The following is a 24,826-nucleotide window of genomic DNA, read 5'->3' as shown; positions in this document are numbered from 1 at the left end:
CACAGTTTGAAGACAGTGTGACGTCCCTCAGTGCCCTCTTCCCAGGCATGTGCCCGAGAGACGTGGAAACATGTCCACACAGAAATGTGTCCACAGATTGTCCATGACAGTCAGAGTGGAAACATCCCGAATGTCCATCCACGGATGACCGATAAAGAACACGAACTGTGTCCACACAGTGGATGCTGTTCAGGCACCGGGAGAGCTGTGTGGCTGCGGTGTGGGGAGCACGCGCTCAGGGAGAGGAGTCACGAAGGCACACGGCCGCTCCCGGCTCCACGGAGCGCCCAGCACGGAGGCTCGGTGGGCAGCGCCGGCGCGACCGCCGTGGGCACAAGCGTTTACGGTGATGAAATTGTATCTACCTGATTGTGGCCACGGACATGGATGTAGCAACGCTGTTGAGTTAGGTGCTTACGTGTGCGGGTTCCTTGGTTACGTAAGTTCTCTCGCACTAAAGATGTTTAAGAACAAATAAAACCCACGTGGAAAAAAGGGTGTCTTGCACCTGGATCTCTGGGTTCAGGTTGTGGAGACGTGAGCTTAACAAAGTGTGGGCAGCTCCAGCCGAGGCCGCCCCGCACGGTCAGTCCTGGTGCCTGCGGACAGGGTCCAAAGCGCTGACCCCGGGTCCCTTCCCAGCCTTGCTCCGTCCCGCACTGGGGCGCCTGTCACTGTGCCTGGAAGTGGCTGACACCAGTGCGGAGTGGGGCAGACGGTGTGCGTGTGTTCATGTGCGTTAGAGGCCTGGGGACCCGAGGCCCCTCCCCTGCTGGGCCAAGCCGCCTCCTCTCCAGACCTCGGTGTTTGGATGCCTGGCGCAGCAGGGTCTCGCAGCAGATGGAGGGCGGGCTCCTGAAGGCACCGTGTCACAGTGGCCGCGTGCGGGGGGTGAGGCCACGGAGGTGGGTCCGTGGGCGTGGGCCGTGGGGGAGGACACCCTGCCAGCAGGACGGACAGTGAGGGCGAGGGCTGGAGCAGGGACAGTGCGAAGGCCAAACCCAGGCTCCGCCGTGTCACCTCACCTCAGCTGGGTCCTGTCCCTCTCTGGGCTCGGGCACCCGCAGGGCAGGTGTCGGAAAGGTGCTGCTCCTCGCGCTTCGCGGCCGTCCGGTGGACACGGACACTCCTCCGGGCAGGTGCCTTCGTCCTGCAGGCCAGGCAGCCTGCCTGGTGGCGGTGTCCTCTCCCTCCCGCCCGAGCTCCTCTTGGACTTCCTGGTGTGGTGCCGTCTCCCCACTTCCCTCAGGGCCTTAGGGTCTCTCCGGAGCCCTCTTGGCAGCCGCTCCTCCTGCCTCCCTGTCCTCAGGGCCCCTTGGAGGGAGCATTTGGGGCCTTGCCAGCAGGGGGTGTGGTTCTCCCGCTGGGAAGGCCGTTGGCTATTCCTCCCTCCCACTGAGTTCACCTCTGCCCTCCGGCCCCCTTCGTCCCCCAGCCCCCGGCGTCCCAGGGGGCGCTGAGGGGAGCAGACAGTGGGCTGAGCTGTGTCCCCCTCTGTGTGTGTGGGGTGATGTGGGTCCCTCCCAGTGGGCGCGGGACTATCCAGCACGTGTGGGCAGGGTCGTCTCTTGGGGCCTCAGCCTCCGTCTGTGACGGGCGTCACGGGGGGCGGGGGGCAGTCCCATGGTGCCTGTCCCCATGTCCCCCCGCAGGTCTGAAGGCCTCTGGTGACTTTTCCTGCCGTCTCGGGGGCCTGGGGTGACCCTGGAGGACACAGCTCAGAGTCAACAGTGGCCAGGTCACATTCCTGCCCAGACATGGAGAGCCCGCTGGGTGGGCCGCGTCCCGTGCCGACATCCAGCTGAGCGCCCGCTGCCTGCGCCTCGCAGCTGCTCGTCCTCTGAGTCCGTGTTTTCTGTCTGCACGGATGGATTTTTTCCTTTAAATTAAAGAAATTGTTTTTTCATTTATTGATTTGAGAGAGAGAGAGAGGGAGGGAGGGAGAAGCATCGATCCGTTGCTCCATGATTTATGCATCATTGGTTGCTTCTTGCATGTGCCCTGACCAGGCCTCAAACCCCCAACCTTGGCGCGTCGGGACCACGTCTAGGCACCTGAGCTACCCGGCCAGGGATTGTCCTTTACGTTTTTCTTGTTTATCAGCAGAGATTAAAGTCTGACTTGTCACAGGGTACTGAGGAACTCTTTTTATTATGCTTCATTCGTATTTGTTTATTTACCTTGGTAATCCTCACCCGTGGACACTTTCCCGTTGGTTTTATACAGAGTGGGAGGGAGGGAGGGGGGGAGAGAAACATCGATGTGAGAGACACATCCATCGCCCCCACGACCCGATCGGGGCCAGAGATCCACCGGCAACCCAGGACCGTGCCGGGATCCGAGCCCTCTGGCGAGGGACTCTTCTTAGACAGACAGCGTTGCCAGTACCAATGTCTTTATTCTTTCCTCATGATTTCTCAGAGACGTGGTGTATACCTTCCAGGACGTGTTTTTACTGTGGTAAAATGTATTTAACATAAAATCTCCACGTCGCCCGTGTTCAGTGCACAGCTCATTGAATAAAATGCAGTCACACTGGTGCAGCCGTCACCTCCAGAACCTTCCGTCTTCCACACCGAAGCTCCGTCCCGTCACACCTCACTCCCCTCCCCCGCCCTGCACCACCTGACTCCTCCGGAGACCACGCGGGACCACACGGTGCACGTCCTCCGTCTGGCTTGGTTCGCTCAGCAGCGTCCTCGAGGTCCAGCCTCGCGGTCCCCGTGTCCGAATGTCCTTCACCACGTAGACACTGAGCTGCGCCCAAGTTTGGTCCCTAGGAAGGTCCTGCAGTGAACATGGGCTCCTCCCCGGGCCACGGCCTGTCCACCCTGAGCTGCGTGGCCTGGGGCCTCTCTGGTTGTGGTTTCCTCAGGAAGATTGGGGATGGCTTTCCAGGGCCCCTCTGGCTCCGCGCTCCGGATCTGTGGCACCGCCGCGAGTCCCTCCGCGATGGGGAGACCTGGGTGCGGGTAGGCTGACCTCACCGTGTTCGTGTGCTTCGGGGATAAAGCCAAAGCCGGATGAAGTCTGATTGATCTGAGACAAAAGAAAACAAAACAAAGCCACAGACCTTGGACTGGTGCCCACGTCACCTGTGGTCCGGGCGGCTGTGCGGGGCCTGGCCCTGGGGCTGCCCTCCGCCTGCCTGGCTGCTGCCCTGCCCATGGACGGGTTGACTGCCTGGCGCTGACCAGGGGCCCCCGGCTCAGAGGCTGGGAAGGAAGTTCTTCCATGGAGTCACCCCGGCGACAGCCCAGCCGTCCTGCTGCTTCTGACTGGCACTGGCATGAGCCTGAGTCAGCCTTGCCGGGTCCCCCCAGGGGTGGAGCCCGGACCTGGGTTTGCCACCATGCAGGCAGCCCCTGAGCATGAAGGGGGACATCGGGGCTGGCAGGGTGGCCCGGAGGCTGGGAGCCCCTGCTCCTGAGGACCCTGGGCTCAGCTCTGGGGGGCCTCTCGAGAGTGCAGTGGCCTGGAAGTGACATCAGGGTCCTCAGGCCAGGCCAGGCGGCCTCTGTCCGAGGGAGGTGGGCGGGTGACCCAGCCAGGCAGGTGTGAGCAGCTCCTGCTGCAGGGAGAACGGAGCCACTGCAGTGAGGCCCCTGGTGCCCGCCTGTGGGACAGTCCAGCACAGAGGCTGAGCCTCGCCTGGCCAGCTGCCTGCACCGCCCCGTGTGCTGTGCTGGACCCCGGGGCCACCTGGCCTTGCGTCTGTGAGGGGCAGCTGGCCACGGACAGATGTGGGGACTGGGGAGACCCATGCCCTCAGCCCTGCCTTGGGGCTTCTCTGTAACACCCACTGCAGTTTTCTCAAGTGGCCCATGTGCACAACTTCTCTGACTTCCCCAGAGATCCTGTGCCGGGGCGGTGGGCGCGGGGGGCATGATGTGAGGAGGACGGGCAGCTTCCAGAGTCCTCTGGACAAGGGCCAGACTCAGGCGAGGTCACGCCCCCACAGACAGTTCTGCCATCTTCACGGCTGAGGTGGGCTTTCCCTCCGGACCGGGCATCGCTGCTGCCCTCGGCCCCCAGCACCGCCAGCTCCCATGAGGCGCTTGCGTCCTGCGCCGTCTGGACCGAGGGGCGAGGGGCGTCCGAGTTCACTTGGGACAGAACAGACCTGCCTGCTCCTGCTCCCCGTGTGTGTGGGGTGACGGCCTCCCAAACGCAGAACTCCCACAGGTGGATAAGGAAACGGGCAGAAATCAAGTGAAATCTGGAGAGAGGACGGCAGCAGGGGGCACAGAACGGAAATGTGGAGACCGCGGACTAAACCAGGTTCCCCTGCCCCCGAGTCCGCCTGGGGCTTCAGATACACGGACGGCCCCCCCGGGTGATGGGGCCGCCTCGGCCCAGCCATCCTGCCGCTGGGGAACAGAGGCCGCAGGGGTTGGTGGCCCTGGACGGGCCTGCAGCCTGGTGTGGGCAGACAGGGTTCGGAACCTGCCTGCTCCTCCAGCCTCTTCCCGGGAGGCCAGTCTCCTGCGAGCCCCTCTGAAGAGGCTGCTGGAGCCTGTACCCCATCTGAGGGGGGCACCGGTGCCGAGGGGTCTGGGGCTTTCCTGTCCCCACCCCACCCCCGTCTTCCATGCAGACCCACCTCTCGGGCCACCTCCGTGGCTTCCAGGGGGTAGGGCCAGTGGAGTTATTGCCCAAGTTTCCTGGAGAATGTGGGTCACCAAGAGAAAAGGGGAGAAGGAGAGAGACAGACACCAGCATGGAGTCAGGTGGGGAGAGAGCAAGCAGCAAGCAGGCTGGCCAGCCTGCCCCCCCAGAGCCAGGGGCAGCCTACACTGCCCGCCTCCAGGAAACCTCTGACCTGCTCAGGACCTTGTCCACTCCCCCTCCTCCACCCTGCGCCCCATCCACCGTGTGGGAGGACTCACATCATTTGGGGTGTGCGGAAGGAGGTCTCTCCTAGTGGTGCCTGCTACGTGTTAACAGTGCAGGGGGCAGGGGCTGACGGATGGCGTTTGCCCATTTCTGTGGTGTAAATACACCCACTGTGGCCAAGTGGCTTCTCAGGTGCTAGGAAATTTGGTTCTCTTGTTGCTGGGAGCTGCCTGTGGGCCAGATGCAGGGGGGACCATGGCTCTGAGCCTCTGCGCCAGCCACACCTCTGAGCCCTGTGTCTCACCCTAGGGCCTCCACGTGGCTCAGGTGCCAATCTCAGCTTCTCTTGCTCCCAGCTCCCCCTCCCACACTGGAAAACCCTGCTGCCCTGCCCAGAGAGACCCTTTCTGAGCCCGAAAGGGCCCCTGGCAGGTGAATGTGCAGGGAAGGTGGCCGGCCTGCCAACCACCCACAGAGCCGGGCAGTAACAGGGCCGGCAGCCCGGGCACAGGACACTCGGTGGACCGCGGAGGGTTGCACCCCTGTTGGCGGTCCCGGGGTGCTGTCGGCTTCAGGGAGTCGGTGACACCCACATGTGCATTTAGGGTCTCTCATTTGTTCATGACTTGAAAGCTTCTCTCTCATTAGTTCTGAATGACATTCTGCGGTCTGCACGGACCTGTTTATCCGCTCACCTGAGACATCGCGGCTGCTCCCACTTCTCACAGTTCTGTGTGATGCTGCTGCAAGCATCCCCGCACAGGTTTTGGTGTGGACGTGTTTCCAGACCTCTGGGTAAATGCCAGGGAGACGGTTGCTGGGTCCTAGGGGAAGAGAGTGTTCCCTCTTGTTAGAAACCACCAAGCCGTCTTCCAAAGCCGCTGCACCATCTGCATCCCACCGGCCGTGAGTGCGACCCTGCTGCTCCCATCCTCCTGGACGGGGTGTGGTCAGGGCTCTGACGGGCGCGTGGGGCGCCTCGTCGCTGTGGTTGCCCTTTGCTGCTGATACGAGGTGCAGCATCTTTCCGTGAGCTTATTTGCACCTGCATCTGGTCCTTAGCCCGTTTTTAGTCAGGTCTTTTGTTTTCTCATTGCTGATTTTAAGGGTTCTTCATCTCTTCTGGATATGCGTCCTCTATGTGTTTTTCAAGTATTTCCGCCGTCTGTGGCGTCTTCCTGTGCTCTCAGCTGGTCTTTCTCGGGCAGAACGTTCTTATTCTCACGAAGCCCAGCTTACCCGTCGTTTCTGTCGTGGACCCCGCCTTTGCTGTTGTGTCTGAAAAGCCATGGCCAGACTCAAGGTCACATCGATTTTCTCCTGTGATAGTTTCTAGGATTTTTACAGTGTTGTGCTTTACGTTTAGGTCTGTGATCTATTTTGAATTGGTTTTTGTGAAAGGTGTCAGGTCTGGGACTCGTTTTATTGTTACTTTTTCATCAGGGTAGCCCATAGTTCCAGCACTGTTTATGTCTGTTTGGGCTGCTATACTCCCCTGTAACCTAATCACTCCCAAAGGCCCCTGCCTCCTAGGAGGATTTCAACATCAGAAGTTTGGGGACACACACAGTCAGTCTGCGGCAAGCGCCGTGTGTTGAAAAGACCACCCTCTGTAGGTTCACTTACACCTCTACTCCTCTGTGGGAGGTCGGCTGGCGGTAGGTGTGGGGGTCCAGCTCCGGGCGCTCTGCTCTGCCCCACTGACCGGCGGTCTGTTCTTTCGTCGACACTGCACTGTCCTCAGCTGCAGCTTCGCGGTGGGTCTTGAAGTCGGGCAGCGTCCGTCCCCAGCTCCTCCTTCAGTACAGTGCTGGCTGCTCGGGGCTCTCGCCTCCACACAAACTGCAGAATCCGTTTGTCAACATCTACAGATAACTTGCTGGGGTTCCGATGGGGATGACATTGAGTCCACAGATCCCGTGGGGAAGAACCGACGTCCTGGCCCTGTTGAGTCCATCCATGAACATGGGCTATCTCTCCATTCATTTAGTTTTTCTATGATTTTTTTTTATCAGATGTTCCCTCATATGGATCCTGTACATATTTTGTTATATTTATACACAAGTGTTTCATTTTGGGGGTGCTAATGCCAACGGTCTTACGTTTTTAATTTCAAATTCCACCTGTTCATTGCTGGTGTATTCGAAAGGGATTGACTTTTGTGTATTAATCTTGTGTCCAGCAACCTTGCCGTACTAATTTATTTTGTTGTTGATGATTCTTTTTTTTTTTATCCTCACCCGAGGAAATTTTTCCATTTTTTGTTCAGATTGAGTGGGGGGGAGAGAGAGAGAGAGAGAGAGAAACATCGACGTGAAAGGGACACATCGAGTGGCTGCCACCCGCATGACCAACCAGGGCCGGGTACAAACTGCAACCGAGGTACGTGCCCTCAGCGGGAACCGAACCCGGGTCTCTCCGGACCGCAGGTCGACGCTCTAACCGCTGAGCCAAACCGGCCAGGGCTGTTGTTGATGATTCTTTAGGGCTTTCTACTTAGATAATCAAATCATTTGCAAAAAAGGCACTTTCATTTCTTCCTTCCTAATCTGTTTGCCTTTTTTCCAACCGCGTTAGCAAGCCTCCCAGCGCCGTGTGGGGAGCAGCAGCGAGAAGGGCCTACTTGCCTCATGCCGTCTCGGAGAGAAAGCACCTGTTTTCGCACAGTGTGCTGTTTGTAGTTGTGTCTGTAGACGCTTGCTATGGACTGAATTGAGTCCCCCTAAAATTCATAAGTTGAAACCTTACTGTCCAGTGTGACTGTGATCTTTGGGAGGTAATTAGGGTTAAACAAGGTCATAGGGTGGGGCCTCGATCAGACAGGATTAGTGCCCTTTTAGGAAGAGACACCTGAGCGCTCTCCCTCTGTCTGCATGCGCACCCCTCGGGAAAGGCAGCAGGATGGGGACCACAGGCCGCGAGGGGAGAGCTCACCTAGGCAACCACTCTGTGAGACCTCCTTCTCGACCTGTAGCCTCCAGCACTGTAAGGAAATGAACTTCTGACGCGTAAGCCCTCCAGTCTGTGTCACTTTGTTGGGTTAGCCAGAGCTTACTGATGCAATGCTTTGTACTGAGTTGGGAAGTCCCTGTCCCTTCCAAGTTTGCTGAGAGTGTTCGTCAGGGTGGGTGCTGGATTTTGTCAAATGCTTTTTCTGCATCAGTTGATATGATCATGTGATTTTGTTTCTAAGTCAGTTGATGTGATGGATCCCATTGGTTTTCAGATGCTGGGCCAGCCAGCCCTGCCTGCCTGTGGTTATTTACATCTGAATAGAGATGCAGGGTGTTTGGTCAGAAGTTGCCCCTCCACGCACTCAGTTCTGTCTGCTCCCAGCGCTGTTGGATCCTTGGCTCGCCTGGGAGGACCCGGGATGTCACAGCGGGTGCGGTTGGGGGCGGGGGTTCCTGAGGGGCCTGGGGGCCTGTTCAAAGGGGCAGACAGAAGAGGGTGCTCTGCTGGGGTTTCCTCTGGGCAGTGTTTGGGGGATGGGTGTCCTCAGGGCCTGTGGCTGCCCCTGGGCTGACAATGGAATGTCTGTCTGTCTCCACCACTTGTTCTTGTTGAGGCTGCATTCTCTCAGAGGACGTCTTTGCTATCCGCAGTGAGTCACTCAGGGTTTCAGGAGGGGTCGGTATGGAGGCCTCGGACTAGAAATCCCCTCTGCCCACACCTGGACCTCGTGGGACTTCTTTGAATAGAGATTTCTGTGGTCAAATAAATTAGTGAAAGGCCGAACCTCATACTCCCTAGTTGGACATTCACAGCACAGACAACCATGTTAAAGGCACTGAGAAGTCCTGCAGTCAAAAAGGGAAGGCAAGCCCTGGCCAGTTTGGCTCAGCAGTTAGAGCGTCGGCCTGCGGACCACAGAGTCCCGGGTTCAGTTTCCGCCAAGGGCATGGACCTCAGTTGCAGTTTGTCTCCGGCCCCGGTTGGGGTCGTGTGCATGGCAGCCAGTCGATGTGTCTCTCTCACATCAATGTTTCTCTCTCTTGCTTCCCCCCCCCTCTCCCTCCCGCTCTATCTGAAGGTAAATGCAAAAAAAATGTCCTTGGTGAGGATTAAAAAAAAAAAAAGAAGAAAGAAAGGCCCTGGCCAGTGTGCTCAGTGGTGAGAACATCAGCCCGTGCACTGAAGGGTCTTGGGTTCGATTCCAGGCCAAGGGCACGTGCTTGGGTTGCAGGTTCTCTCCCTGGCCCCAGCGGGGCACATGTGGGAGGAAACCAATCGAGGTGACTCTCACACCGATGTTCCTGTCTCTCTCCCTCCCTCCCTTCTAGTCTCTCTCTAAAAAAAAAAAAAATCAATGGGAAAAATACCCTCAGGTGAGGATTAACAAAACAAAACAAAACTCGGAGGGGTGAAGGACCTGGCTGGGTGGCTCAGCTGGTTGTAGCTACGTCCTGTACTCCGAAAGGTGTCAGGTTCGGTCGCTGGTCGGGTGGGTGTGGAAGGCAACCGGTGAATGCTCCACTCCCGTCAGTGCCCCGAACCAGTGGAAGCATGTCCTCAGGTGAGTATTTAAAAATGAAAAGGAAGGAAGACACTCACTGGTTCCCAGCACATTTGCCCACAGACGCCCTTTGCCCCCGATATCTGTGAACACCTCGTGGAGCGGATACTGAGGCATGTAGCTCGGGGGAGACCGTCTGGTCACAGGGCAGACGCCCGGGGGTCAGCGTGTGTTGGCATTGGACTGTGTCCCTCCATACTGTGTGCTGACTCCCCAGGACCCCGTCTGACCTTCTCTGGATACAGGGTTGCTGCAGACATTGTTAAGTGAGGTTGTACTGGGGAGGATGAGCCCCCCAACATGACTGTCCTTAAAGAGAGGAGAACTTTGTTTTATTTATTTACTTATTTATTTATTTATTTATTTTTAGAGAGAGAGGAAGGGAGAGGGAGAGAGAGAGAGAAACATCGATGAGAGAGAACATCGACTGGCCGCCTCCTGCATGCCTCCCCCTGGGGATCGGGCCCACAGCCTGGGCATGTGCCCTGACCGGGAATCGAAACGGCGACCTCTTGGTGCAGGGTCGACGCTCAACCACTGAGCCACACCAGCCGGGTAAAGGGGGGGATTTGGACAGAGACGCACCATGTGACCATGAAGGCAGAGATGGGGAGATGCCTCTAGAAGCCAAGGAACACAGGGTGCAGCACACCCCCAGAGGCTGGACAGAGCCTGGAACAGACTCGCCCTCATGCCCTGCCGGCACCTTGATGCTGGGCACCCGGACTGGGAGATGGCCCCGTCTGTAGTTTAAGCCGGCTGCCTGTGGCGATTGGCGACAGCGGCCCCGGGACATTAGCACAGCACGGACGAGCTACGGCTTTGGTTTCTTGCCCAGGCTCCGGGGTTGGGGCTCCAGGGAGGACCTGGGAGAGGCCAGGGCTGGGCGCTGGGCAGTGGTGTCATAGTTGGTAAGTCACCCTGTGGTTGTGCCTTCGGAAATAGCCAAGTTTACGGGGGCCATTTCTGAGAAGGGAAGTTGGGAACATCCCAAATGCCCACCGACCTGGGAGGGCTCACCAGCCACGAAAGGGTCTGTGTGGAGACGCCACGGTGTGATCCGGGTCCGAGGGGGCTGTGTGTGAAGTGCTGTTACCTGCAAAGGGGGCAGTCGCTGAGGGAGCCCGCGGGTCCTGGCGCTCACACACACTGCAGTGTCCGGCGCTGGCCTCTGCTCGGCCCGTTTCCAGAACCAGGCTCTTCAGGGCCACAGTAGCAGTGGCCATGGGCCCCGGTGACCTGGGGCCTAGCCTGTTGCAAGAGGACCTTCTTGGGCTGACTTGGGGGAGGTGTTCTGACGGCGAGGGGACCTCTGTGCCCAGCCTGTCTGAGGACTTTACAAAACAGTCAGCCAGCCCTGGCCGGTTTGGCTCAGTGGTTAGAGCGTCGGCCTGCGGTCCTGAGAGACCCGGGTTCAGTTCCCGCTAAGGGCATGTACCTCGGTTGCAGTTTGTCCCCGGCCCTGGTCGGTTGTGCGGGTGGCAGCCACTCGATGTGTTCCTTTCACATCGATGTTTCTCTCTCTCTCTGTTCCTCTCTCCCTCCCACTCTACCTGAACAAAAATGGAAAAATGTCCTCCGGTGAGGATAAAAAAAACAAAACAAAACAAAACAAAACAGTCAGCCAAGGGGCTCATCCCTTGGTTTCTTCGGTCAAGGCTCTTGGCTCTAAAATGTAAGTGTTCCCTGGAGTCCAGCGGCCTCTTGTAGGGACTGAGGCAGGGACCCGTGTTGTCAGGAATTCCTGGGCCACCGTCTGCGTTCAATGAGCACCTGTGCGTGTGACTGACCCCCGCCCCCCCCAGTGTCCAGCAACCTGGCGTCGCCACTGAGCTGTGCGGACACGGGCACCAGGGGAGAGCCCCGCGGTGTCCATGGAGACGGTGAGGAGCAGGCCCGGCCGGCGCCTGCAGAGGCGGGGGAGGGGGGATATCGGGGGTGGGGCTGCGGGTGGGGGTGGGGGCGGGGCCAGGCCGAGGGCAGAGCCTGGGCTCCTCCGCCACGTGCTGCAGCCGCTCCTGCCCGGACCCCAGGGCAGTGTCGCCCGCGCAGCCCAGCAGCGCGTCCCCGGACTCGGGTTTCCCCGCGGAGTGAGGGGCCTAGGCGTGGGCCGGTCACCCCCTGGCTGGAGAGAAGCCCATGGTGCCCCAGGCGGCCCCAGAGTAGGGTCTCCCTGCCCTGTCTCGGGGCTCTGGAGCTGTGGTCCCCTAGTTCCCCAGATCACTTTCCCAGCCTCCAGCCAGCAAGGACTTGGTGTTTCCTTGTAAAATTGTCTTTATTTGTAAAGTCCTCTTACCTGCCCGGCGCCGGGGCCTCGGAATCTGAACACGTTATTCAGATGCCTTTAGACGTGAGCCCGGCGGCAGGTCCCTAGGCATCGTGGGGCGGCCTGGAGGTCTGGGTGTCTCCCCCTCAGGCTAGCCCTCGTCCCCACCCTGCTCTCTGTCCTCCACCCCAACAGGACACCTTCCTGACCCTCCCGCGGCTGCAGGGCGCCGGCCTCAGCCCCCAGGAGACACCCCCCCCACAACCGCCCGTCCAGGGGCCTCGGGAGGGGTGGCTGCTCTCGGAGCCCAGCCCCTGCAGGCGCGTGCTGAGGTCCCTCTGGAGGTTGGTGTCCAGGCTGAGGCTGCTCCAGGCACGGCCTCCGCCCTCATCGTTCCTGGGCCTTGTGGGCCTGGGTCAGACCCGGGGGGGCGGGCCGCTCTTTCCAAAACTTCCCCCAGCCCAAAGGGGCTTCCGAAGGCGCCCGGCCCACCCCTGGCAGGTGGGGCTCGGGGGGGGACCAGTGTCCAAGAGCAGAGTCTTGTCCACCACGGAGCGCCTGCAGGTGGCCCTGCCCTCGTCACGGACCCGCGCCATCCCAGGCCCGGAGCACCCTCGGGGGAGAACGCGGGGCGGGCAGGGGAGAGCAGGCTCCCAGGAGTGGGGCAGCAGGTGGCTGAACGGGGTCTGCAGAGCCATCGGTCTGGGACTGTCCATCTGGCTGATGGCTCTGCCGTTTCATGTCCGCGCCCTGCTGTGTGCTAGCAAGGCCTCCGGCCACTGTCCCTCCTGGGCTCACCCGTCTGGACAGCAGCTGGGGGAAGGGCCGTGGTCCCTCTTCCCAGGGAACAGGGCACCTTTGGGCCTGGGCCTCACAGGTCCACTGCTGCAGGTGCCCCAGCAACCGGCAGGCTGGGGTCAGGCCAGCCCGAGGTCGGATTCTGGCCCAGGAAGCCCTGACCGTCCAGGGAGCCCTGACCGTCCAGGGAGGCCTGCGGAGCTGTGTTTGGTTGTCCCAGCCCTTTGGGGGCAGCTCAGGCCTGTGAGTGGGATGCTCTCGGCTCTCCTGAGCAGGAAGGGGTGCCGTGACCCCTCTGGGCAAGGGTGGTGAGGATGCAACCAGAGATGGCCAGGAGCCCTTCCTGCTCCTGAGCCAGAGGGGAAACTGAGGCTCCGTGTGCAGCATGGTGCGGCCGGGACACAGTGGAGCAGGATTGGGGCCCATCCCTGGTGTCCGGAGCGGCTGCCACCTGTTACCCTCTGACTTGGAGGAAGACAGCTGTGAGAACAGTCTTTGCTCATGACCTGTGCCGTTAAGAAAATGGTCAGTTAGCCCTGGTCGGCTTAACTCAGCAGTTAGAGCATCAGTCGGCCCGCGGACCAGAGAGTCCCGGGTTCGGTTCCCACTAAGGGCACGTACCTGGGTTGCATTTAGTCCCCAGCCCCAGTGGGGTTGTGTGGGTGGCCGCCTGTCGATGTGTCTCTCTCATGTCAATGTTTCTCTCTCTCTCCCACTCTAAAGATAATAATAATAAATACTAAAATTGTGTATCACATAAAGAAAAAAAAAAGAAAATGGTCAGATTTATTGTGATGTCTATTTTCCAAGAAGTGAATCATATATTTTAATGAAGTTTTGTCTCAAAAAAGACTAGAGCATAAAAGTGTTCCCTGTTCAGGTTGCTGCCTTTCCGTCACCCAGAACCCGGGGCTTCGGGCACTCGGGTGTCAGGCGTGTGGGCGGAAGGGAGGCTGCTCCCGTGGGGGCCCGTGCCTGCTGGGTTTGGGGAGGAAGGATGGAGGACGCGGCCAGACCAGCCGCTGCGCCCTCCGGACCCCAGCAGCCTGCTGGGCTCAGACCCTTCCCGAGACACTTCCTGGCCCAGCCCTGCCTCACACGGGCGGGTCTGATGTTCTTAGAAATGATCTGAAATCAAATTAAACCCATGCTGGTGACAAGTCGAACAGCAGGGGCCTTTCTGACGGGCCCCAGGCTGGGCCCCAGGCTGCCAGCTCTCTGGGCTCGGGTCTGCACCTCCGGCAGCCGCCTCCTCTCCAGGGTCAGTGTTGGTGGGGGTGGGAGCCGCACCCCACTTGCCTGCACATTTTCCCTTCTTTGGCCCTCAGGGGCCCCCCTCCAGCCCCCTCGGAAGCACTGACCTTGGGTGTGTGATGAGGACTTGCAGCCTCTGCTGTGAGAGACAGTGGGGGGGGGGTGCAGTCCAAGTGAGGGACAGTGCAAGTGGGGGGCCGCTCCTCCAGCTTTGCAGCTTAACGGCCCGATGCTTCTGCACAGCCTCGGTGAGTCCTGAGAGTGCGTCAGCCTCCATGCATGGGGCAGTCGCTGGGCCTCGCTGGGGCTCACGGACTTGGCACAGAGCACCAGGGATGCTCGCTCACTGACCGCCGGGGGCCCTGGTCCCTCTGATCCACGAGGACCTGGGGCCGGGGAAGGGCCCCACTGGCTTGGCACAGATTACAGAGCAGCAACAGTTTGGGGAGGGGGCTCTTTCTTTTCACAGATCTCTGCCCAAGGCCTGGCCTCGTGGCGGGGTGCTGGGCGTCTGTGGGGAGACTAATCAGCTCTCTTTCTCCGTCCCCATTTGACTCCCAGGGGGGCTTTCTCTGTGGTCCGACGCTGTGTCAAGCTCTGCACCGGGCACGAGTATGCAGCCAAGATCATCAACACCAAGAAGCTGTCGGCCAGAGGTAGGGTGGGCGGTGCACAGAGGGCTGGGTGCAGGGCAGGGGCGGGTCCTGCTGCCGTGGGAGCACCCCCCCCCCCCCCCCCCCCGGTGCTGGGATCGCACCTTCACAGGGGTTTGGGAGCCCACCACGGCTGGTGGCCAGGCCCCTGTGGTGGTCAGAGAGTCGTCTGCCTGTGGACTGTGGGCAGAGGACTTGGGTGGCGGGTGGTGCTAAGGGGCGTGGGAGCTGTGCGCACCCTTGCCAGCCCCTCCTGGCTTTGCCCATAGATCCTGCGTGCTGGGGAGGGCTCGGCGGGCCTGCAGGGTTGAGTGCAGTGCTGGCCCCGGGCACCTGGCCTCGGCAGCCCACACCTCCCGAGCCCGGCTGAGTGACGGCCCTGTGGGGTTCGGACAGTGTCCCACGTGTGGGGAAAGGGGGGATGTGGGAATGAGGGCTGAGGGACGGGGACTGGGTGAAAAGCAGGGTCCCAGGTGGGTGTGCAGGGTGGGCCATCTCAGGGCGGGGGGTGGGCGGCATCCTCCAACCCCAGTCTCATTCCATAGGCTTGTGCCAGCTCCAGAAGGGGGAGCCCAAATATTCAGCCCCCCAGACTAATGAGAGAGCTTCTCACTCATCCACATGGACACCACGAGGAGCAAACACCTCCGAATAAGCCCTACAATTCCATGTTCGTGGGACCGTAGGGGAGGGCATGGGGTGGGCCTTGAAGGATGAATAGGAGTTTGTGAGGTTCAAGACAAACCACTTTGGTCCGTATCCCAGAAACCACGCAGCTCCCCTAAAGTAACTCAGACCCCCAGTTCATACTGTCAGTGTGTTCTTCTGACTGGAGGATCAAAGCGGGGGGTCTGTGGTTCCAGGTGTGCCCACCGTTCTTTCTCCTGCCCCATTCTACAGGCCGCTGCCTGACCAACAGCCTGCTCTCGCTTCCGAGTGCCTCCCCCTCCCAGCCCTGCCCCTGCCTCAGTGTCCCTGCTGGGTGAAGCCTGGGTGTGGTGGGCGGTGGAGGCAGGGCTGGTCTGGACTGGAAGCCCCAGGGAAGCCACACCCTGGGGCCCCTGCGCTATCCAGCCCTGCGGAAGTCTGGGGTACTTTGTTTTCCTGCTTAGTTCTTTATTATGGAAAATTTCAAATGTCCCTGAATATAGAGAAAATGATAGAATGAGCCCCCTACACACACACTCACAGGGACTTCCCGGCTGAGGGGCCAGTGGGAGGGGTGTGGAGGGTCTCAGGAACCCGGCTCGCACCTGTGCTGAGGGTGGGCCAGCATCTTGTCTCCACAAGCCCTGACTGCCCGGCGGCGGCTGTGTTCCTCAGCCACCTGCATGTTTCCCAGGGGTAACAGGGACACAGCTGGGGCTGCTTCAGGGGAGCACTGTGAGGGCCGAGGGGAGGGAGGTGCTGCCTGAGCCCGCTCCCCTGCACCATGCTCCCAGGAAGCGGCCCTGGGTTCTCCCACACGGCTTGGAAGCCCCCGGGGGCCGCAGGCATTTCTTCCCGGACACTTGTTCTTTGAGGGCAAATGCGGTGATCTGTGCACCTTCTGAGCCCAGAGCCTGGGAGCTGCCGCCCTCCTTGAAGCCCTCAGGGGCCAAAGTTCTCAGCTGGCCCTGCCTTCCCCTCCCCCCAGCTCTTCACACCCAGGGCCTCTGCCTGTGTGTCCTCTGGACACGATTTCCCCAAACTGTGCCTGAGCTGTTGCTATTTCCTCAGAGGGGTGTCCCCGGGCCTCCAGGGGGACTCTGGGACCCCAGCACCTGCTTTTCCTTTATGCCGTCTCCCATCAGACAGACCGACCACGCGAGGCGGCACGTCACTGGTCTGGCCCAGCGCTGAGTCCGCACACCCGCCCGGGCCTGGCAGGTGCTGAGCTGCCCCTAAGTGAGGAGTCGGTCAGGTGAGGCCGGGCGGGCCCCTGGTCACTGGGCACCTGGAAGGTCCAAGTTCAGGAGCCTGAGGGCGGACAGGAGGCAGGAGGGGGAGCTTGCTGCTCCTCAGAGGTCTGGTGGCCTCTGTCAGCCCGTGTCTGTGTCCCACAGGGTCAGACCTGCTCAGGGGAGAGTCCTGAGCCAGGGCTCCCAGCTTGGCAGGCTCTGTGGCACGTGCCAGACCGGCTCCCAGCCCAGGAGGGCACTGCAGCGTGGCCTGCTCCAGCTGAGTCCTGGGGGTGGGGACGGGGTTGTGGGGACCTGGACGGGACACAGGACACGGCCCACCCTACACCCGCAGCCCCCGCCTGTGCCAGAGGCTGAGTTAGATTTGTGAAATTTAATACTTAATTAAATAGAGGATTGTGAGACATTCAGAGTCTGCGAATGTACTGAATAATTAGAGATTATTAAACTCCTTCACAAAAGCGGTTAGAGGAAAATTAATTGGCTGGGGGTCGAGGAGATCACTGGGGACCCTGGTTCTCTAAACGTTTCTGGTTCTTGCTGCACCCCCACCCCAGCTCCTTGTTGGCACCGCACAGCTATTCGGGGTGATTTTGTTGCCTTGAGGGCGCCCCGGGGCTGAGCTTGGCTGGTGTCAGGGCCCAGAAGCAGACGGCCCAGGAGGAGCCTGGCCAGTGGCCTCGCAGCGGAAGGACAGGGACCGGCCCATGGCTAGTGACTGAGCCCTGACCCTCAGCCGCCCGGTACCCACGGGGCTTAGTGCCCCCAGGCCCTGGGAGGTTCAGAGCCAAGGAGACACCCCCAGAAGCAGAGCCGAGCCCGGGGCGTGGGCGCCGGACTTCACCCGGCTGGGGAGGGCTGACCTGGTGGGGGTGACTCTACAGGGGCGCCAGTGGCCCAGGGGAGACCCGGGGCTCACCTCTGTGCTTCCGCTCACCCCCAGGCCCCTTTGGTGGTCACCCGGGCCCACCCCTCCCCAGGGCTTGAGTGGCCCCTTCTGCCTTGGGGGGCCCCTGCGGAAGGTGTGTGGGCGGAGCTTCCTGAGGGCTGCGGGGCTGAGCCTGTACCGCCCACGCGCGCGGCCCCCACGCCCCGCGGCTTCCCTGCAGCCCGCCCGCCGCCCACCACCCGCCGCCGGGAATCCACCCGCCCGGATGGCGCCGCGAATCCGCCGAACTGGGTTAACGGAGGCGGCACCGCATTGCAGGGGCGGCTGAGCATGCGCGAGCAGGCGGGCACCCCTCCTTCCCGCCGTCCCCCCATTCCTCCTTCGCCTCCCCTCCCCCCTTCCTTCCTTCCCCTCCTCCCCTGGGCACCCCCGCCCCGCCTGGTCCTGACACCCTGAGGCGGCCCCCCAGTGGACTCCGCCCCCCCTCCCCCCGTGTGAAGGCCCAGGACGGCCCCCCAGCTCTGACCCCACGGTTCCTGCGCTCAGGGGCCGGGGTCCAGGGGAGCTTTGGGATGGGGGTCAAGGCACCGGGCCGGCTGCTTAGCGCTAAGCAGCCCAGACAGGACGGTGGCCGGTCGGGGAGGGGCCGTAGGGTTCCCCCTGCGGTGGCGGTGGCGTCTCTGGGAACCCCCACCCTTTCCACATGTCGAAAACAGAATTATAAAGGAGGTTGGCCCCCTCACGGCCCTGTGTCCAGTGTTCCCAGGGTCCCCTGTGTCTGGCAGGTGCATGGTCCCTGCCTCTGGTCACAGTGATAAGTGAGGTGTAAGGACAGGCTGCTGCCAGGGGTCCCCTGAGGCCACAGCCCGGGGCTGGCCCCCCTTGCCCCCCTCCCCTGGACTCGTTCTGCCGTGGGTCCTTGGCCCCCCTTCAGTGCAGAAGCGGATGGTGAGCCCAGGGCAGGGCCTGTCCCCAGTACACCACTCAGCCCCCCGCCCCCCGCCCCCCGCCGGCTGTGTGTAGCGTCCTGGGCACCAGCCGAGGTGGCCCGTGACCTCAGCACGGCGCAGACTCCCGGTTCCCTCCGGCCAGGGCCCCAGCAGAGCCCCCTGTCCCGGCCTCCTCTGGGCAGGGCTGGGCGCTGAGTTCTGGGGAGGAGCCTCCTGCCGGAGGGGCGGGGTCTCCCAGTGACTGGGCCAGCCTCCCTGACCGCAGGGGTCCTGGGGTCCCAGGAGAGAGCCCTGGTGCTGGGCACTTCCCACGAGGGCTCCACTCCCACTCATCCTGACTTCCCAGCAGGTGGCCTCACTTGTTGTCCTTGCCCCCCACCCCCAGACCTTGGGAAAGAGGTTGGCAGCCCCTCCCACCCAGCCCAGCCTCTCAGGCTGCTGCTCTGGTAGCCGGCAGGCCAGGCTCCATGTCCCTCCTGTCCACCTTCTCCTGCCCACCCCCCAGCCAGGGAGCAGGTGGGAGCCAGGAGGGTGGGGAAGGGGGCCTGGGGGGCTGTCAGGACAGGAGGACAGGGGGGCTGTCTCGGGGTGGGGGCCGTGAAGGAGGCCACCAGCCTTGGAGGGAGAGGTGCCCTGGAGGCTCAGCTCCACTTCACACCTCAGTGTCCTCTGCTGGGACTGTGCCCTCCGCGGTCCCCACTTGTCCCCGCCCACCTCCCCATGCCCTCAGCAGCCTTCTCTTCTTTGTGCCCCACCTGGGGAGGGAGACCCTGCCTCGGGGGCCTCCTGCCTTGCCGTGGGGGGGGGGGCTGGTAAGGAGCTGGGTCCACTGTTCCGTAGGGTTGTGGAGCTCAGGGTCCGCTCCTGCGATCTGTGTGACCGCCCCAGACACCTGTTCCTGCTCAGGTGTGGGCTGGGCCACCACATGGTGACAGTCCCAATAACCCGGCCCCCAGCTCCACTGGGGCCACCTCCATCCCCAGTCCCTGCCCACACCTCTCACGGCCCTGGGTTCACGTGTTCACACGGCTGGGCGGCTGAGGGGGTGCAGGTCCAGGTTAGCTGGTGTGTTTGAGAAAAGGTGGTTTGGTTTAGTTTGATGAGCCATTTATGGGCAAACGTGGACACTGGGTCTTATAGGGAGGTGTTTGCAGAAGTAAACAGCATGTGCGGCCCCGTTGCCTCTCCCGACAGGGGAGGTGGGTCGTGTGTGTGTCGTGTGTGTACTAGGTTGCTTCCAGACCTCTGGCTCAGGTGTGGGCCCCCTCCTAGGCTGTGTGATGTGGGGCGCAGACCGCTGAGCTTATGCAGTCAAAAGGTGCCCTACTTAGGAGTCCCCTTGAGTGTCCTGAAGCCAGCATCAGGGCTGCCCACCCTCTCTGACCCAGGACCTGTGTCCCCGGGACCCACTCAGTGCTGCCTCTGGCCTGTGGGTGACAAAGGGCTCACTAGATGGGGTGGGGTTCACGGAGGCTGTAGGCAGCGTGGCCTGTGCCCCTACTTCTGTCTCAATGGTGGACCTCAGACCCCTCTGTGGAAAACTCAACGTGGAGGCACTGTCCTGGGGCCATCGCACACATGGGGTGATGCAGGAGGTCTGACACGGGTGGGTGGGGAACGGGGACCCAACACACCAAAAGCAGGATGAAGGGGGTTTGGGTGGGGCAGGTTCTCGGGGCCCAGCCTGCATCGGTTCTGGGACACGACGACGTGGCCACAGCGTGTCCGTGGCCGTGGGGCCCACGCAGCAGGACCTCCTCCTCCCACCCCTCCTGTCCTTCCAACGTCACATGGCGTCAGCTTTGGTCCCTGATTTCAGGGCGGACGTCACGAAGAGGTCCTGGGACGCTCCCTCTTCATATTCAGTAGTGGCTTCATGCCCATTGGAGGAGCGAGGGTCGAACTGTTTTTTGAAAACAATATCTTGCCTAATTATAACAGTAACATGAGATTGTTGTCAAAGTTGAGGAAACATAAGAAATAAAATAAAATTACTCATAACCCCGCCACCCAAGGTGAAAGTGTTGCCGTGGTGATGACTGTACGCAGGTGTGGTGATGTAGTCCTGCTGTCTGGTGGCCAGGAGGGCCAGTGACCTGCACTGATGGGGTGGACACGGGCGCCTGGGTGGGGCAGCCAGGTGCCCCTTCTTGGCCGCACACATAGTTCTATCTCCAAACACGCAGGAGCAGGTGCAGACCTTCCGGATGGGGCTCCACCGTCGGCGACAGGTTTCAGTAATAAAATAAAGTCTTTTCAGTCATGTACTGCCCGAAGACGGGCTCTGGCATGCATTTCTCTTCTGGTCGGTGTTTATGACTGAAATCGGGCAGTTGTTTCAAAGAGAACCACCCCCTTACCTTCCTGGCTCTCCGTGACCTCAGCCTGGCTCCACGCCATCCACACGCAGGGTGGGGGGACCATTGATGACATCGTTGGGACAGTTGGAAAACTTGGCATGTGGGCTGTAGGCTGGATTCAAGCACCATATCTGCATTGGGTTCACTGTGTGGGGTAACTGTACTGAGAATGTCCTTGTTCTTACGAAATACACTGGGGGAAAGGCTGAGGAACGTGTGTGCACACGTGTGTGCACGTGTGCGTGTGGAAGGAGAGACACCAGCGCCGTCCATGAGAACTCTGAGATCGTGTAGCTTTTCTCTAAGTTTGAACAATGTTCAGAATGATAAGTTTAAAAAAGCACCATGAAAGGAAAAAGCCCCGTGAGCCCTCCCTGCCCCTGGCGCTTCCCCCAGCGCACAGGGGAGGGCGGCAGGTGGCAGGACGGCGCCCTGCCCGTGCGCCCGGACCCCGCGGTGTATTTAGTGTGGGAAAGCGGGACCCAGGCGTGCTCTGTTGCATCGCTGTCTGTCTGTCCATCCTGGTGGGAGCTTCCAGTGTCTGCTGCCACCTGGCTGCCACCACAGCGGATGGGATGGGACCGAGCTGCTGCGTGGGGGGTGGAGGTGAGGGAGCCCCCCCCCCCCGGGCCAGGCACAGCTGGCAGCCAGCTGGACGCCCCAGGTGCCCCCACTTCCCCGAGCCATCCTATCCGCAGGCGTGGCTTCCGCTTGGGAAAGGCACATGCATGTTGGCAAGTATGACACATGTCCTGATCCAGCCACTAGCAGGACACATGTGAGCAGTGGCCAGTGTGCATGCATGTGTGTCCAGTTGTGTGTGTGTGTGTCCGTGCATGTGTGTTTGCGTGTGAGTAGTGGTGAGTGTGCATGTGCACATGTGTGTGCGCGTGTGTGAGAGCACAGCACAATTTGGCGTTTTCTCTGCAAGTGGCTTTTCTCACCCTCCCATTGGGGTAGGGGTGGCGCACAGGCGTGGACGGGCATGTCCTGCTGTGTGTGACTGCAGACACACTTCGTTCAGGGGAAATGTGTGTTCACTGTTACAATCTCGGTCAGCTTTAACATGTTCCTGACACGTCTGTTTGTGTGAAATATACAACATCTGGCTGGGAGGTTGCCGGGTCCTGGGGGACGGCCTCTGGAATGGAGGTCCTGTGTCCGAGGGGGCGCCGGTGTGAGGCCAGGCGCCAGGAACCTCGAGTCCTCCTGCCCGCGCTGCACAGACCCCTCCCAGGCTCAGGCCCGTGGCTGTGTTCCCGTGGGGCGGAGTCAGGTCCTGCAGCCTCTTCCCAGCTGTCCTGCCTGAGGCCCGTGTCACAGACAGCCCCCTCCGAGAACATGTTAGGCGCAGCAGAACGTTCCGGAGTGGGATCAGGGTGAAGAAACGACGGCTGATCTGCACTGATGTGCGTCCCCTCTTCCTGAGTCACCTGAGGGACTTTTGTTTTGTTTTTTAATTTTTCTTTATTGATTTTAGAGAGAGGAAGGGAGGGGAGAGAGAGACATCAGTGAGAGAGAACATTGGCCGCCTCCTGCACGTCCCCCACTGGGGATCGGGCCCACAACCTGGCATGTGCCCTGACCGGGAATCAAACCGATGACCTCTTGGTGCAGGGTCAACGCTCGACCACTGAGCCACACCGGCCGGGCACCTGAGGCACTTCTGAAGCAGCCCCGCCCGGCCACACTGGTGGCTCCCTCCTGCCCCAGCTCTGCTGGCCAGGCAGACACACCCCTCTGAAGCGGTCGGCGGGGGGGGGGGTCCCTTGGCCCAGCGTCTCCTGGTTGGCAGCTGGCTCAGCACAGGGTGGTCTGGGGGTGCCAGGCACAGGGAATGACTGGCTGCTGGGGCGTGAGGTGACACCATGTCCCTTTCTGTCCCCAGATCACCAGAAACTGGAGCGAGAGGCTCGAATCTGCCGTCTCCTGAAGCATTCCAACATAGGTGAGAGGCCGAGGGCGGAGCCCCCCCAGGTGGCAGGCAGCCTCTTTCCAGACCCCAGGCTGCCTTTCTCCTCTGCATTGAGGATTCTTGGGGTGGGGCAGCCCCTTCGCCACCAAAGCCAGTGGTGCCCTGGAGGGCCCCACCCCACCCCTGTGCGACTCGCAGCCAGGACTCTCGCGGAAACACTCAGAGGCCTGGGTGTCTTGTGGCTTCAGAAAAGCCACAAGGTGGTTGATTACAAAGAAGGCTGGAACCAGAGACCAGGTGCGGGCTGAGGGCTGAGGGCTGAGGGCTGATGCTGCGGTCTCTGCCCTCCCCCAGCCCAGGGCCCGGCCTGCGACCTGGGGTGGGGGTGGGGGGGCAGGCCCAGCCCTGCTGGTTTTCGTGGATGGGGGTTGGGGATGCCAGTGACCATTTCCTGGGTGCCTGGGGCCGCTGCAGCCCTGGGGCCTGAACCAGGCTCTTCAATCACAGGCAGAGTCTGCCGCCCCACAGGCGTGCAAGCCCCGTCCCGCCCCAGAGAGGCCCCGTGCTCCTGGCACCGGTGTCTGCAGGGTTCAGGTGTCTGCAGGGTTCCCAGCTCCTCACTGGCGGGGAGACGGTCAGCAGACTTAGGGCTCAGTCTGGCCCCACCACCTGCCTGGGGCCTCTCTGCCACCAGGTCCAGCACGTTCCTTCCTTACTGGCCCCATTCTTGTGTCCCCTGAGCACCAGCCAGGGCCCCCCGGTGTTCTCTGGGCTGGTGTTTTGGGCAGCTCTTCAGCGAGACGCCTCACTGTGCTCAGTGTGGTTCTGGGTCAGTTCCGAGTGGTCCCTGAGGCAGTTTCATTCCAGAGCACAGGCAAGGCCGAGGCTTTGGGGCTCAGGTGGAACATTCCAGAACACAGGGGCGGCAGAGCTGTGACCTGACCCATCTGGGAGTCTCACAGAAGTAGGACCACACAACAGGTGTCCTTCTGTGGTGGCTTATTTCACTCAGCGTGATGTCATCAAGGCCCGTCCCCGTGGTAGTGCATGGCGGCATTTCCTGCCTTCTGGAGGCCAGGTGACCGTGCCCGCATGGGCTGCGGTGTGCTTGTCTGTCCCCGCGCTGACCTTAGCCTCCTCTGCCTGCTGGCTGTGTGGCTGGCGCTGCCGTGAGCACAGGTGCCCGGGTCCGTCTGGGTCCTCCCTCCAGTCCAGCGTGTGTCCAAGCGGCAGGTTCTGAGTTACGTGGTGGTTCTGCATTTAGCTTCTGGAGGGACCGCCAGGCCTTTGTGTCCTCGAGTCGGGGGTGTCTCGCCGTCACCCTGCCTCGTTCTGTTTCTGTGACGGCCGCACGTGGGCACAGGGAGCCCAGCTCTTCAAGGAAGAACAGCGAGGATGTGGATGCATCTCACAACCACACGATCAGCACAAGGGGTGTTGTGGCGGGGCTGTCACGTGGGGCGTGGGGCACATGGAAGCACCCCCACCCCCTGCTGGTTCAGTTTCCCTTCCGAGAGAAGGTGGGACCTGGGCCAAGGAGAAAGGCATATGGCCTTTCTGGGCAGGGCCTTGTCTGGGGACAGGCTGGGGACAGGCTGATATGGAGCCTGTTGGGGTACTCGGATGCCCCATGGATACGCCACTTGTGCCCACGGCTTCCTCCAGCTCCGCTGGCCCACCCCGTGCCGTGGGAGCCCCAGGCCCTTGCAGGGTGGGCTCCCCTCGCAGAGGCAGCTCCGGCCGCCGCCCTCACAGCCTCTTCTGTCCCCACAGTGCGTCTGCACGACAGCATCTCCGAGGAGGGCTTCCACTACCTGGTCTTCGATCTGTAAGTGCTCAGCGCCAGGCCTGGGTGGGACCCGCAGCCCCCAGCCCCGGGCCCAGCCTCCCTCGCCTCCCCACTTGCCCAGCAGCATGCACAGTCCCACGGGCCGGGCCGCCACGCTGGGCCCTCTCCTCCAAACAGGGCACATTGGAGACAGGAGGGGAGGCCCAGGTTCCCAGCCTCCCATCCCCGCCTTCTCCTCGGCGTCCTCTCCGCAGCCGGGCTGGGGCACCGCATGTGTGTGAGGGCGTGTGGCTGTGGTTACGTGTGTGCACCTGTGCGTGGTGGTGAGTGTGCACATGCAGGTGTCAGGTAGGTGTGAATGGTTGCATGAACACGTGTGCGCATGTGCGTGTACCTGGGTGCATGTGTGGACTGTGACCTGTGGGGCGCATACGTGTGTGTCGTGTAGTTTATGTAGTATGTGGTTTGTGTGTGTGCGTGTGCGTGTGCAGGGGCTGAGTGGGGGGCATCTGGGGCCTCTGCCACCTCTCACTTCCTGCTGGATTTGGAAGGTGGTGATCTCACCCCTGCTCCCTGGCAGCTCCCCTGAGCGGTGCTATATTTAGCCGTCGGTGAGTCACTGCCGCTGGGGACACGGGGTGCTCAGGACGCAGGGCGGGCAGGGGCCATGGGCTGCCACAGGGCCGGGAAAGCCCCCTG

General features: G+C 61.3%; 1 protein-coding gene across 4 annotated transcripts in view; it reads left to right on the top strand.

The window, feature by feature from the left end:
• CAMK2B (calcium/calmodulin dependent protein kinase II beta) overlaps positions 1-24,826 on the top strand; it is a 62,046-nt gene that overhangs the window by 9,848 nt on the left and 27,372 nt on the right. For all 4 annotated transcript variants that reach the window (XM_036246134.1, XM_036246136.1, XM_036246135.1 and 1 more), the window contains exons 2-4: positions 14,232-14,326; positions 22,312-22,371; positions 24,112-24,166. In XM_036246134.1, the coding sequence (XP_036102027.1) occupies positions 14,232-14,326; positions 22,312-22,371; positions 24,112-24,166 (210 nt within the window). The remainder of the gene's footprint in view (positions 1-14,231; positions 14,327-22,311; positions 22,372-24,111; positions 24,167-24,826) is intronic.

The sequence above is a fragment of the Molossus molossus genome, unplaced genomic scaffold (genome assembly GCF_014108415.1).
Source record: "Molossus molossus isolate mMolMol1 unplaced genomic scaffold, mMolMol1.p scaffold_m16_p_7, whole genome shotgun sequence".
NCBI lineage: Eukaryota > Metazoa > Chordata > Mammalia > Chiroptera > Molossidae > Molossus > Molossus molossus.
Note: the sequence above shows the minus strand (reverse complement) of the source record. Positions and strands in the feature narration are given on the sequence as shown.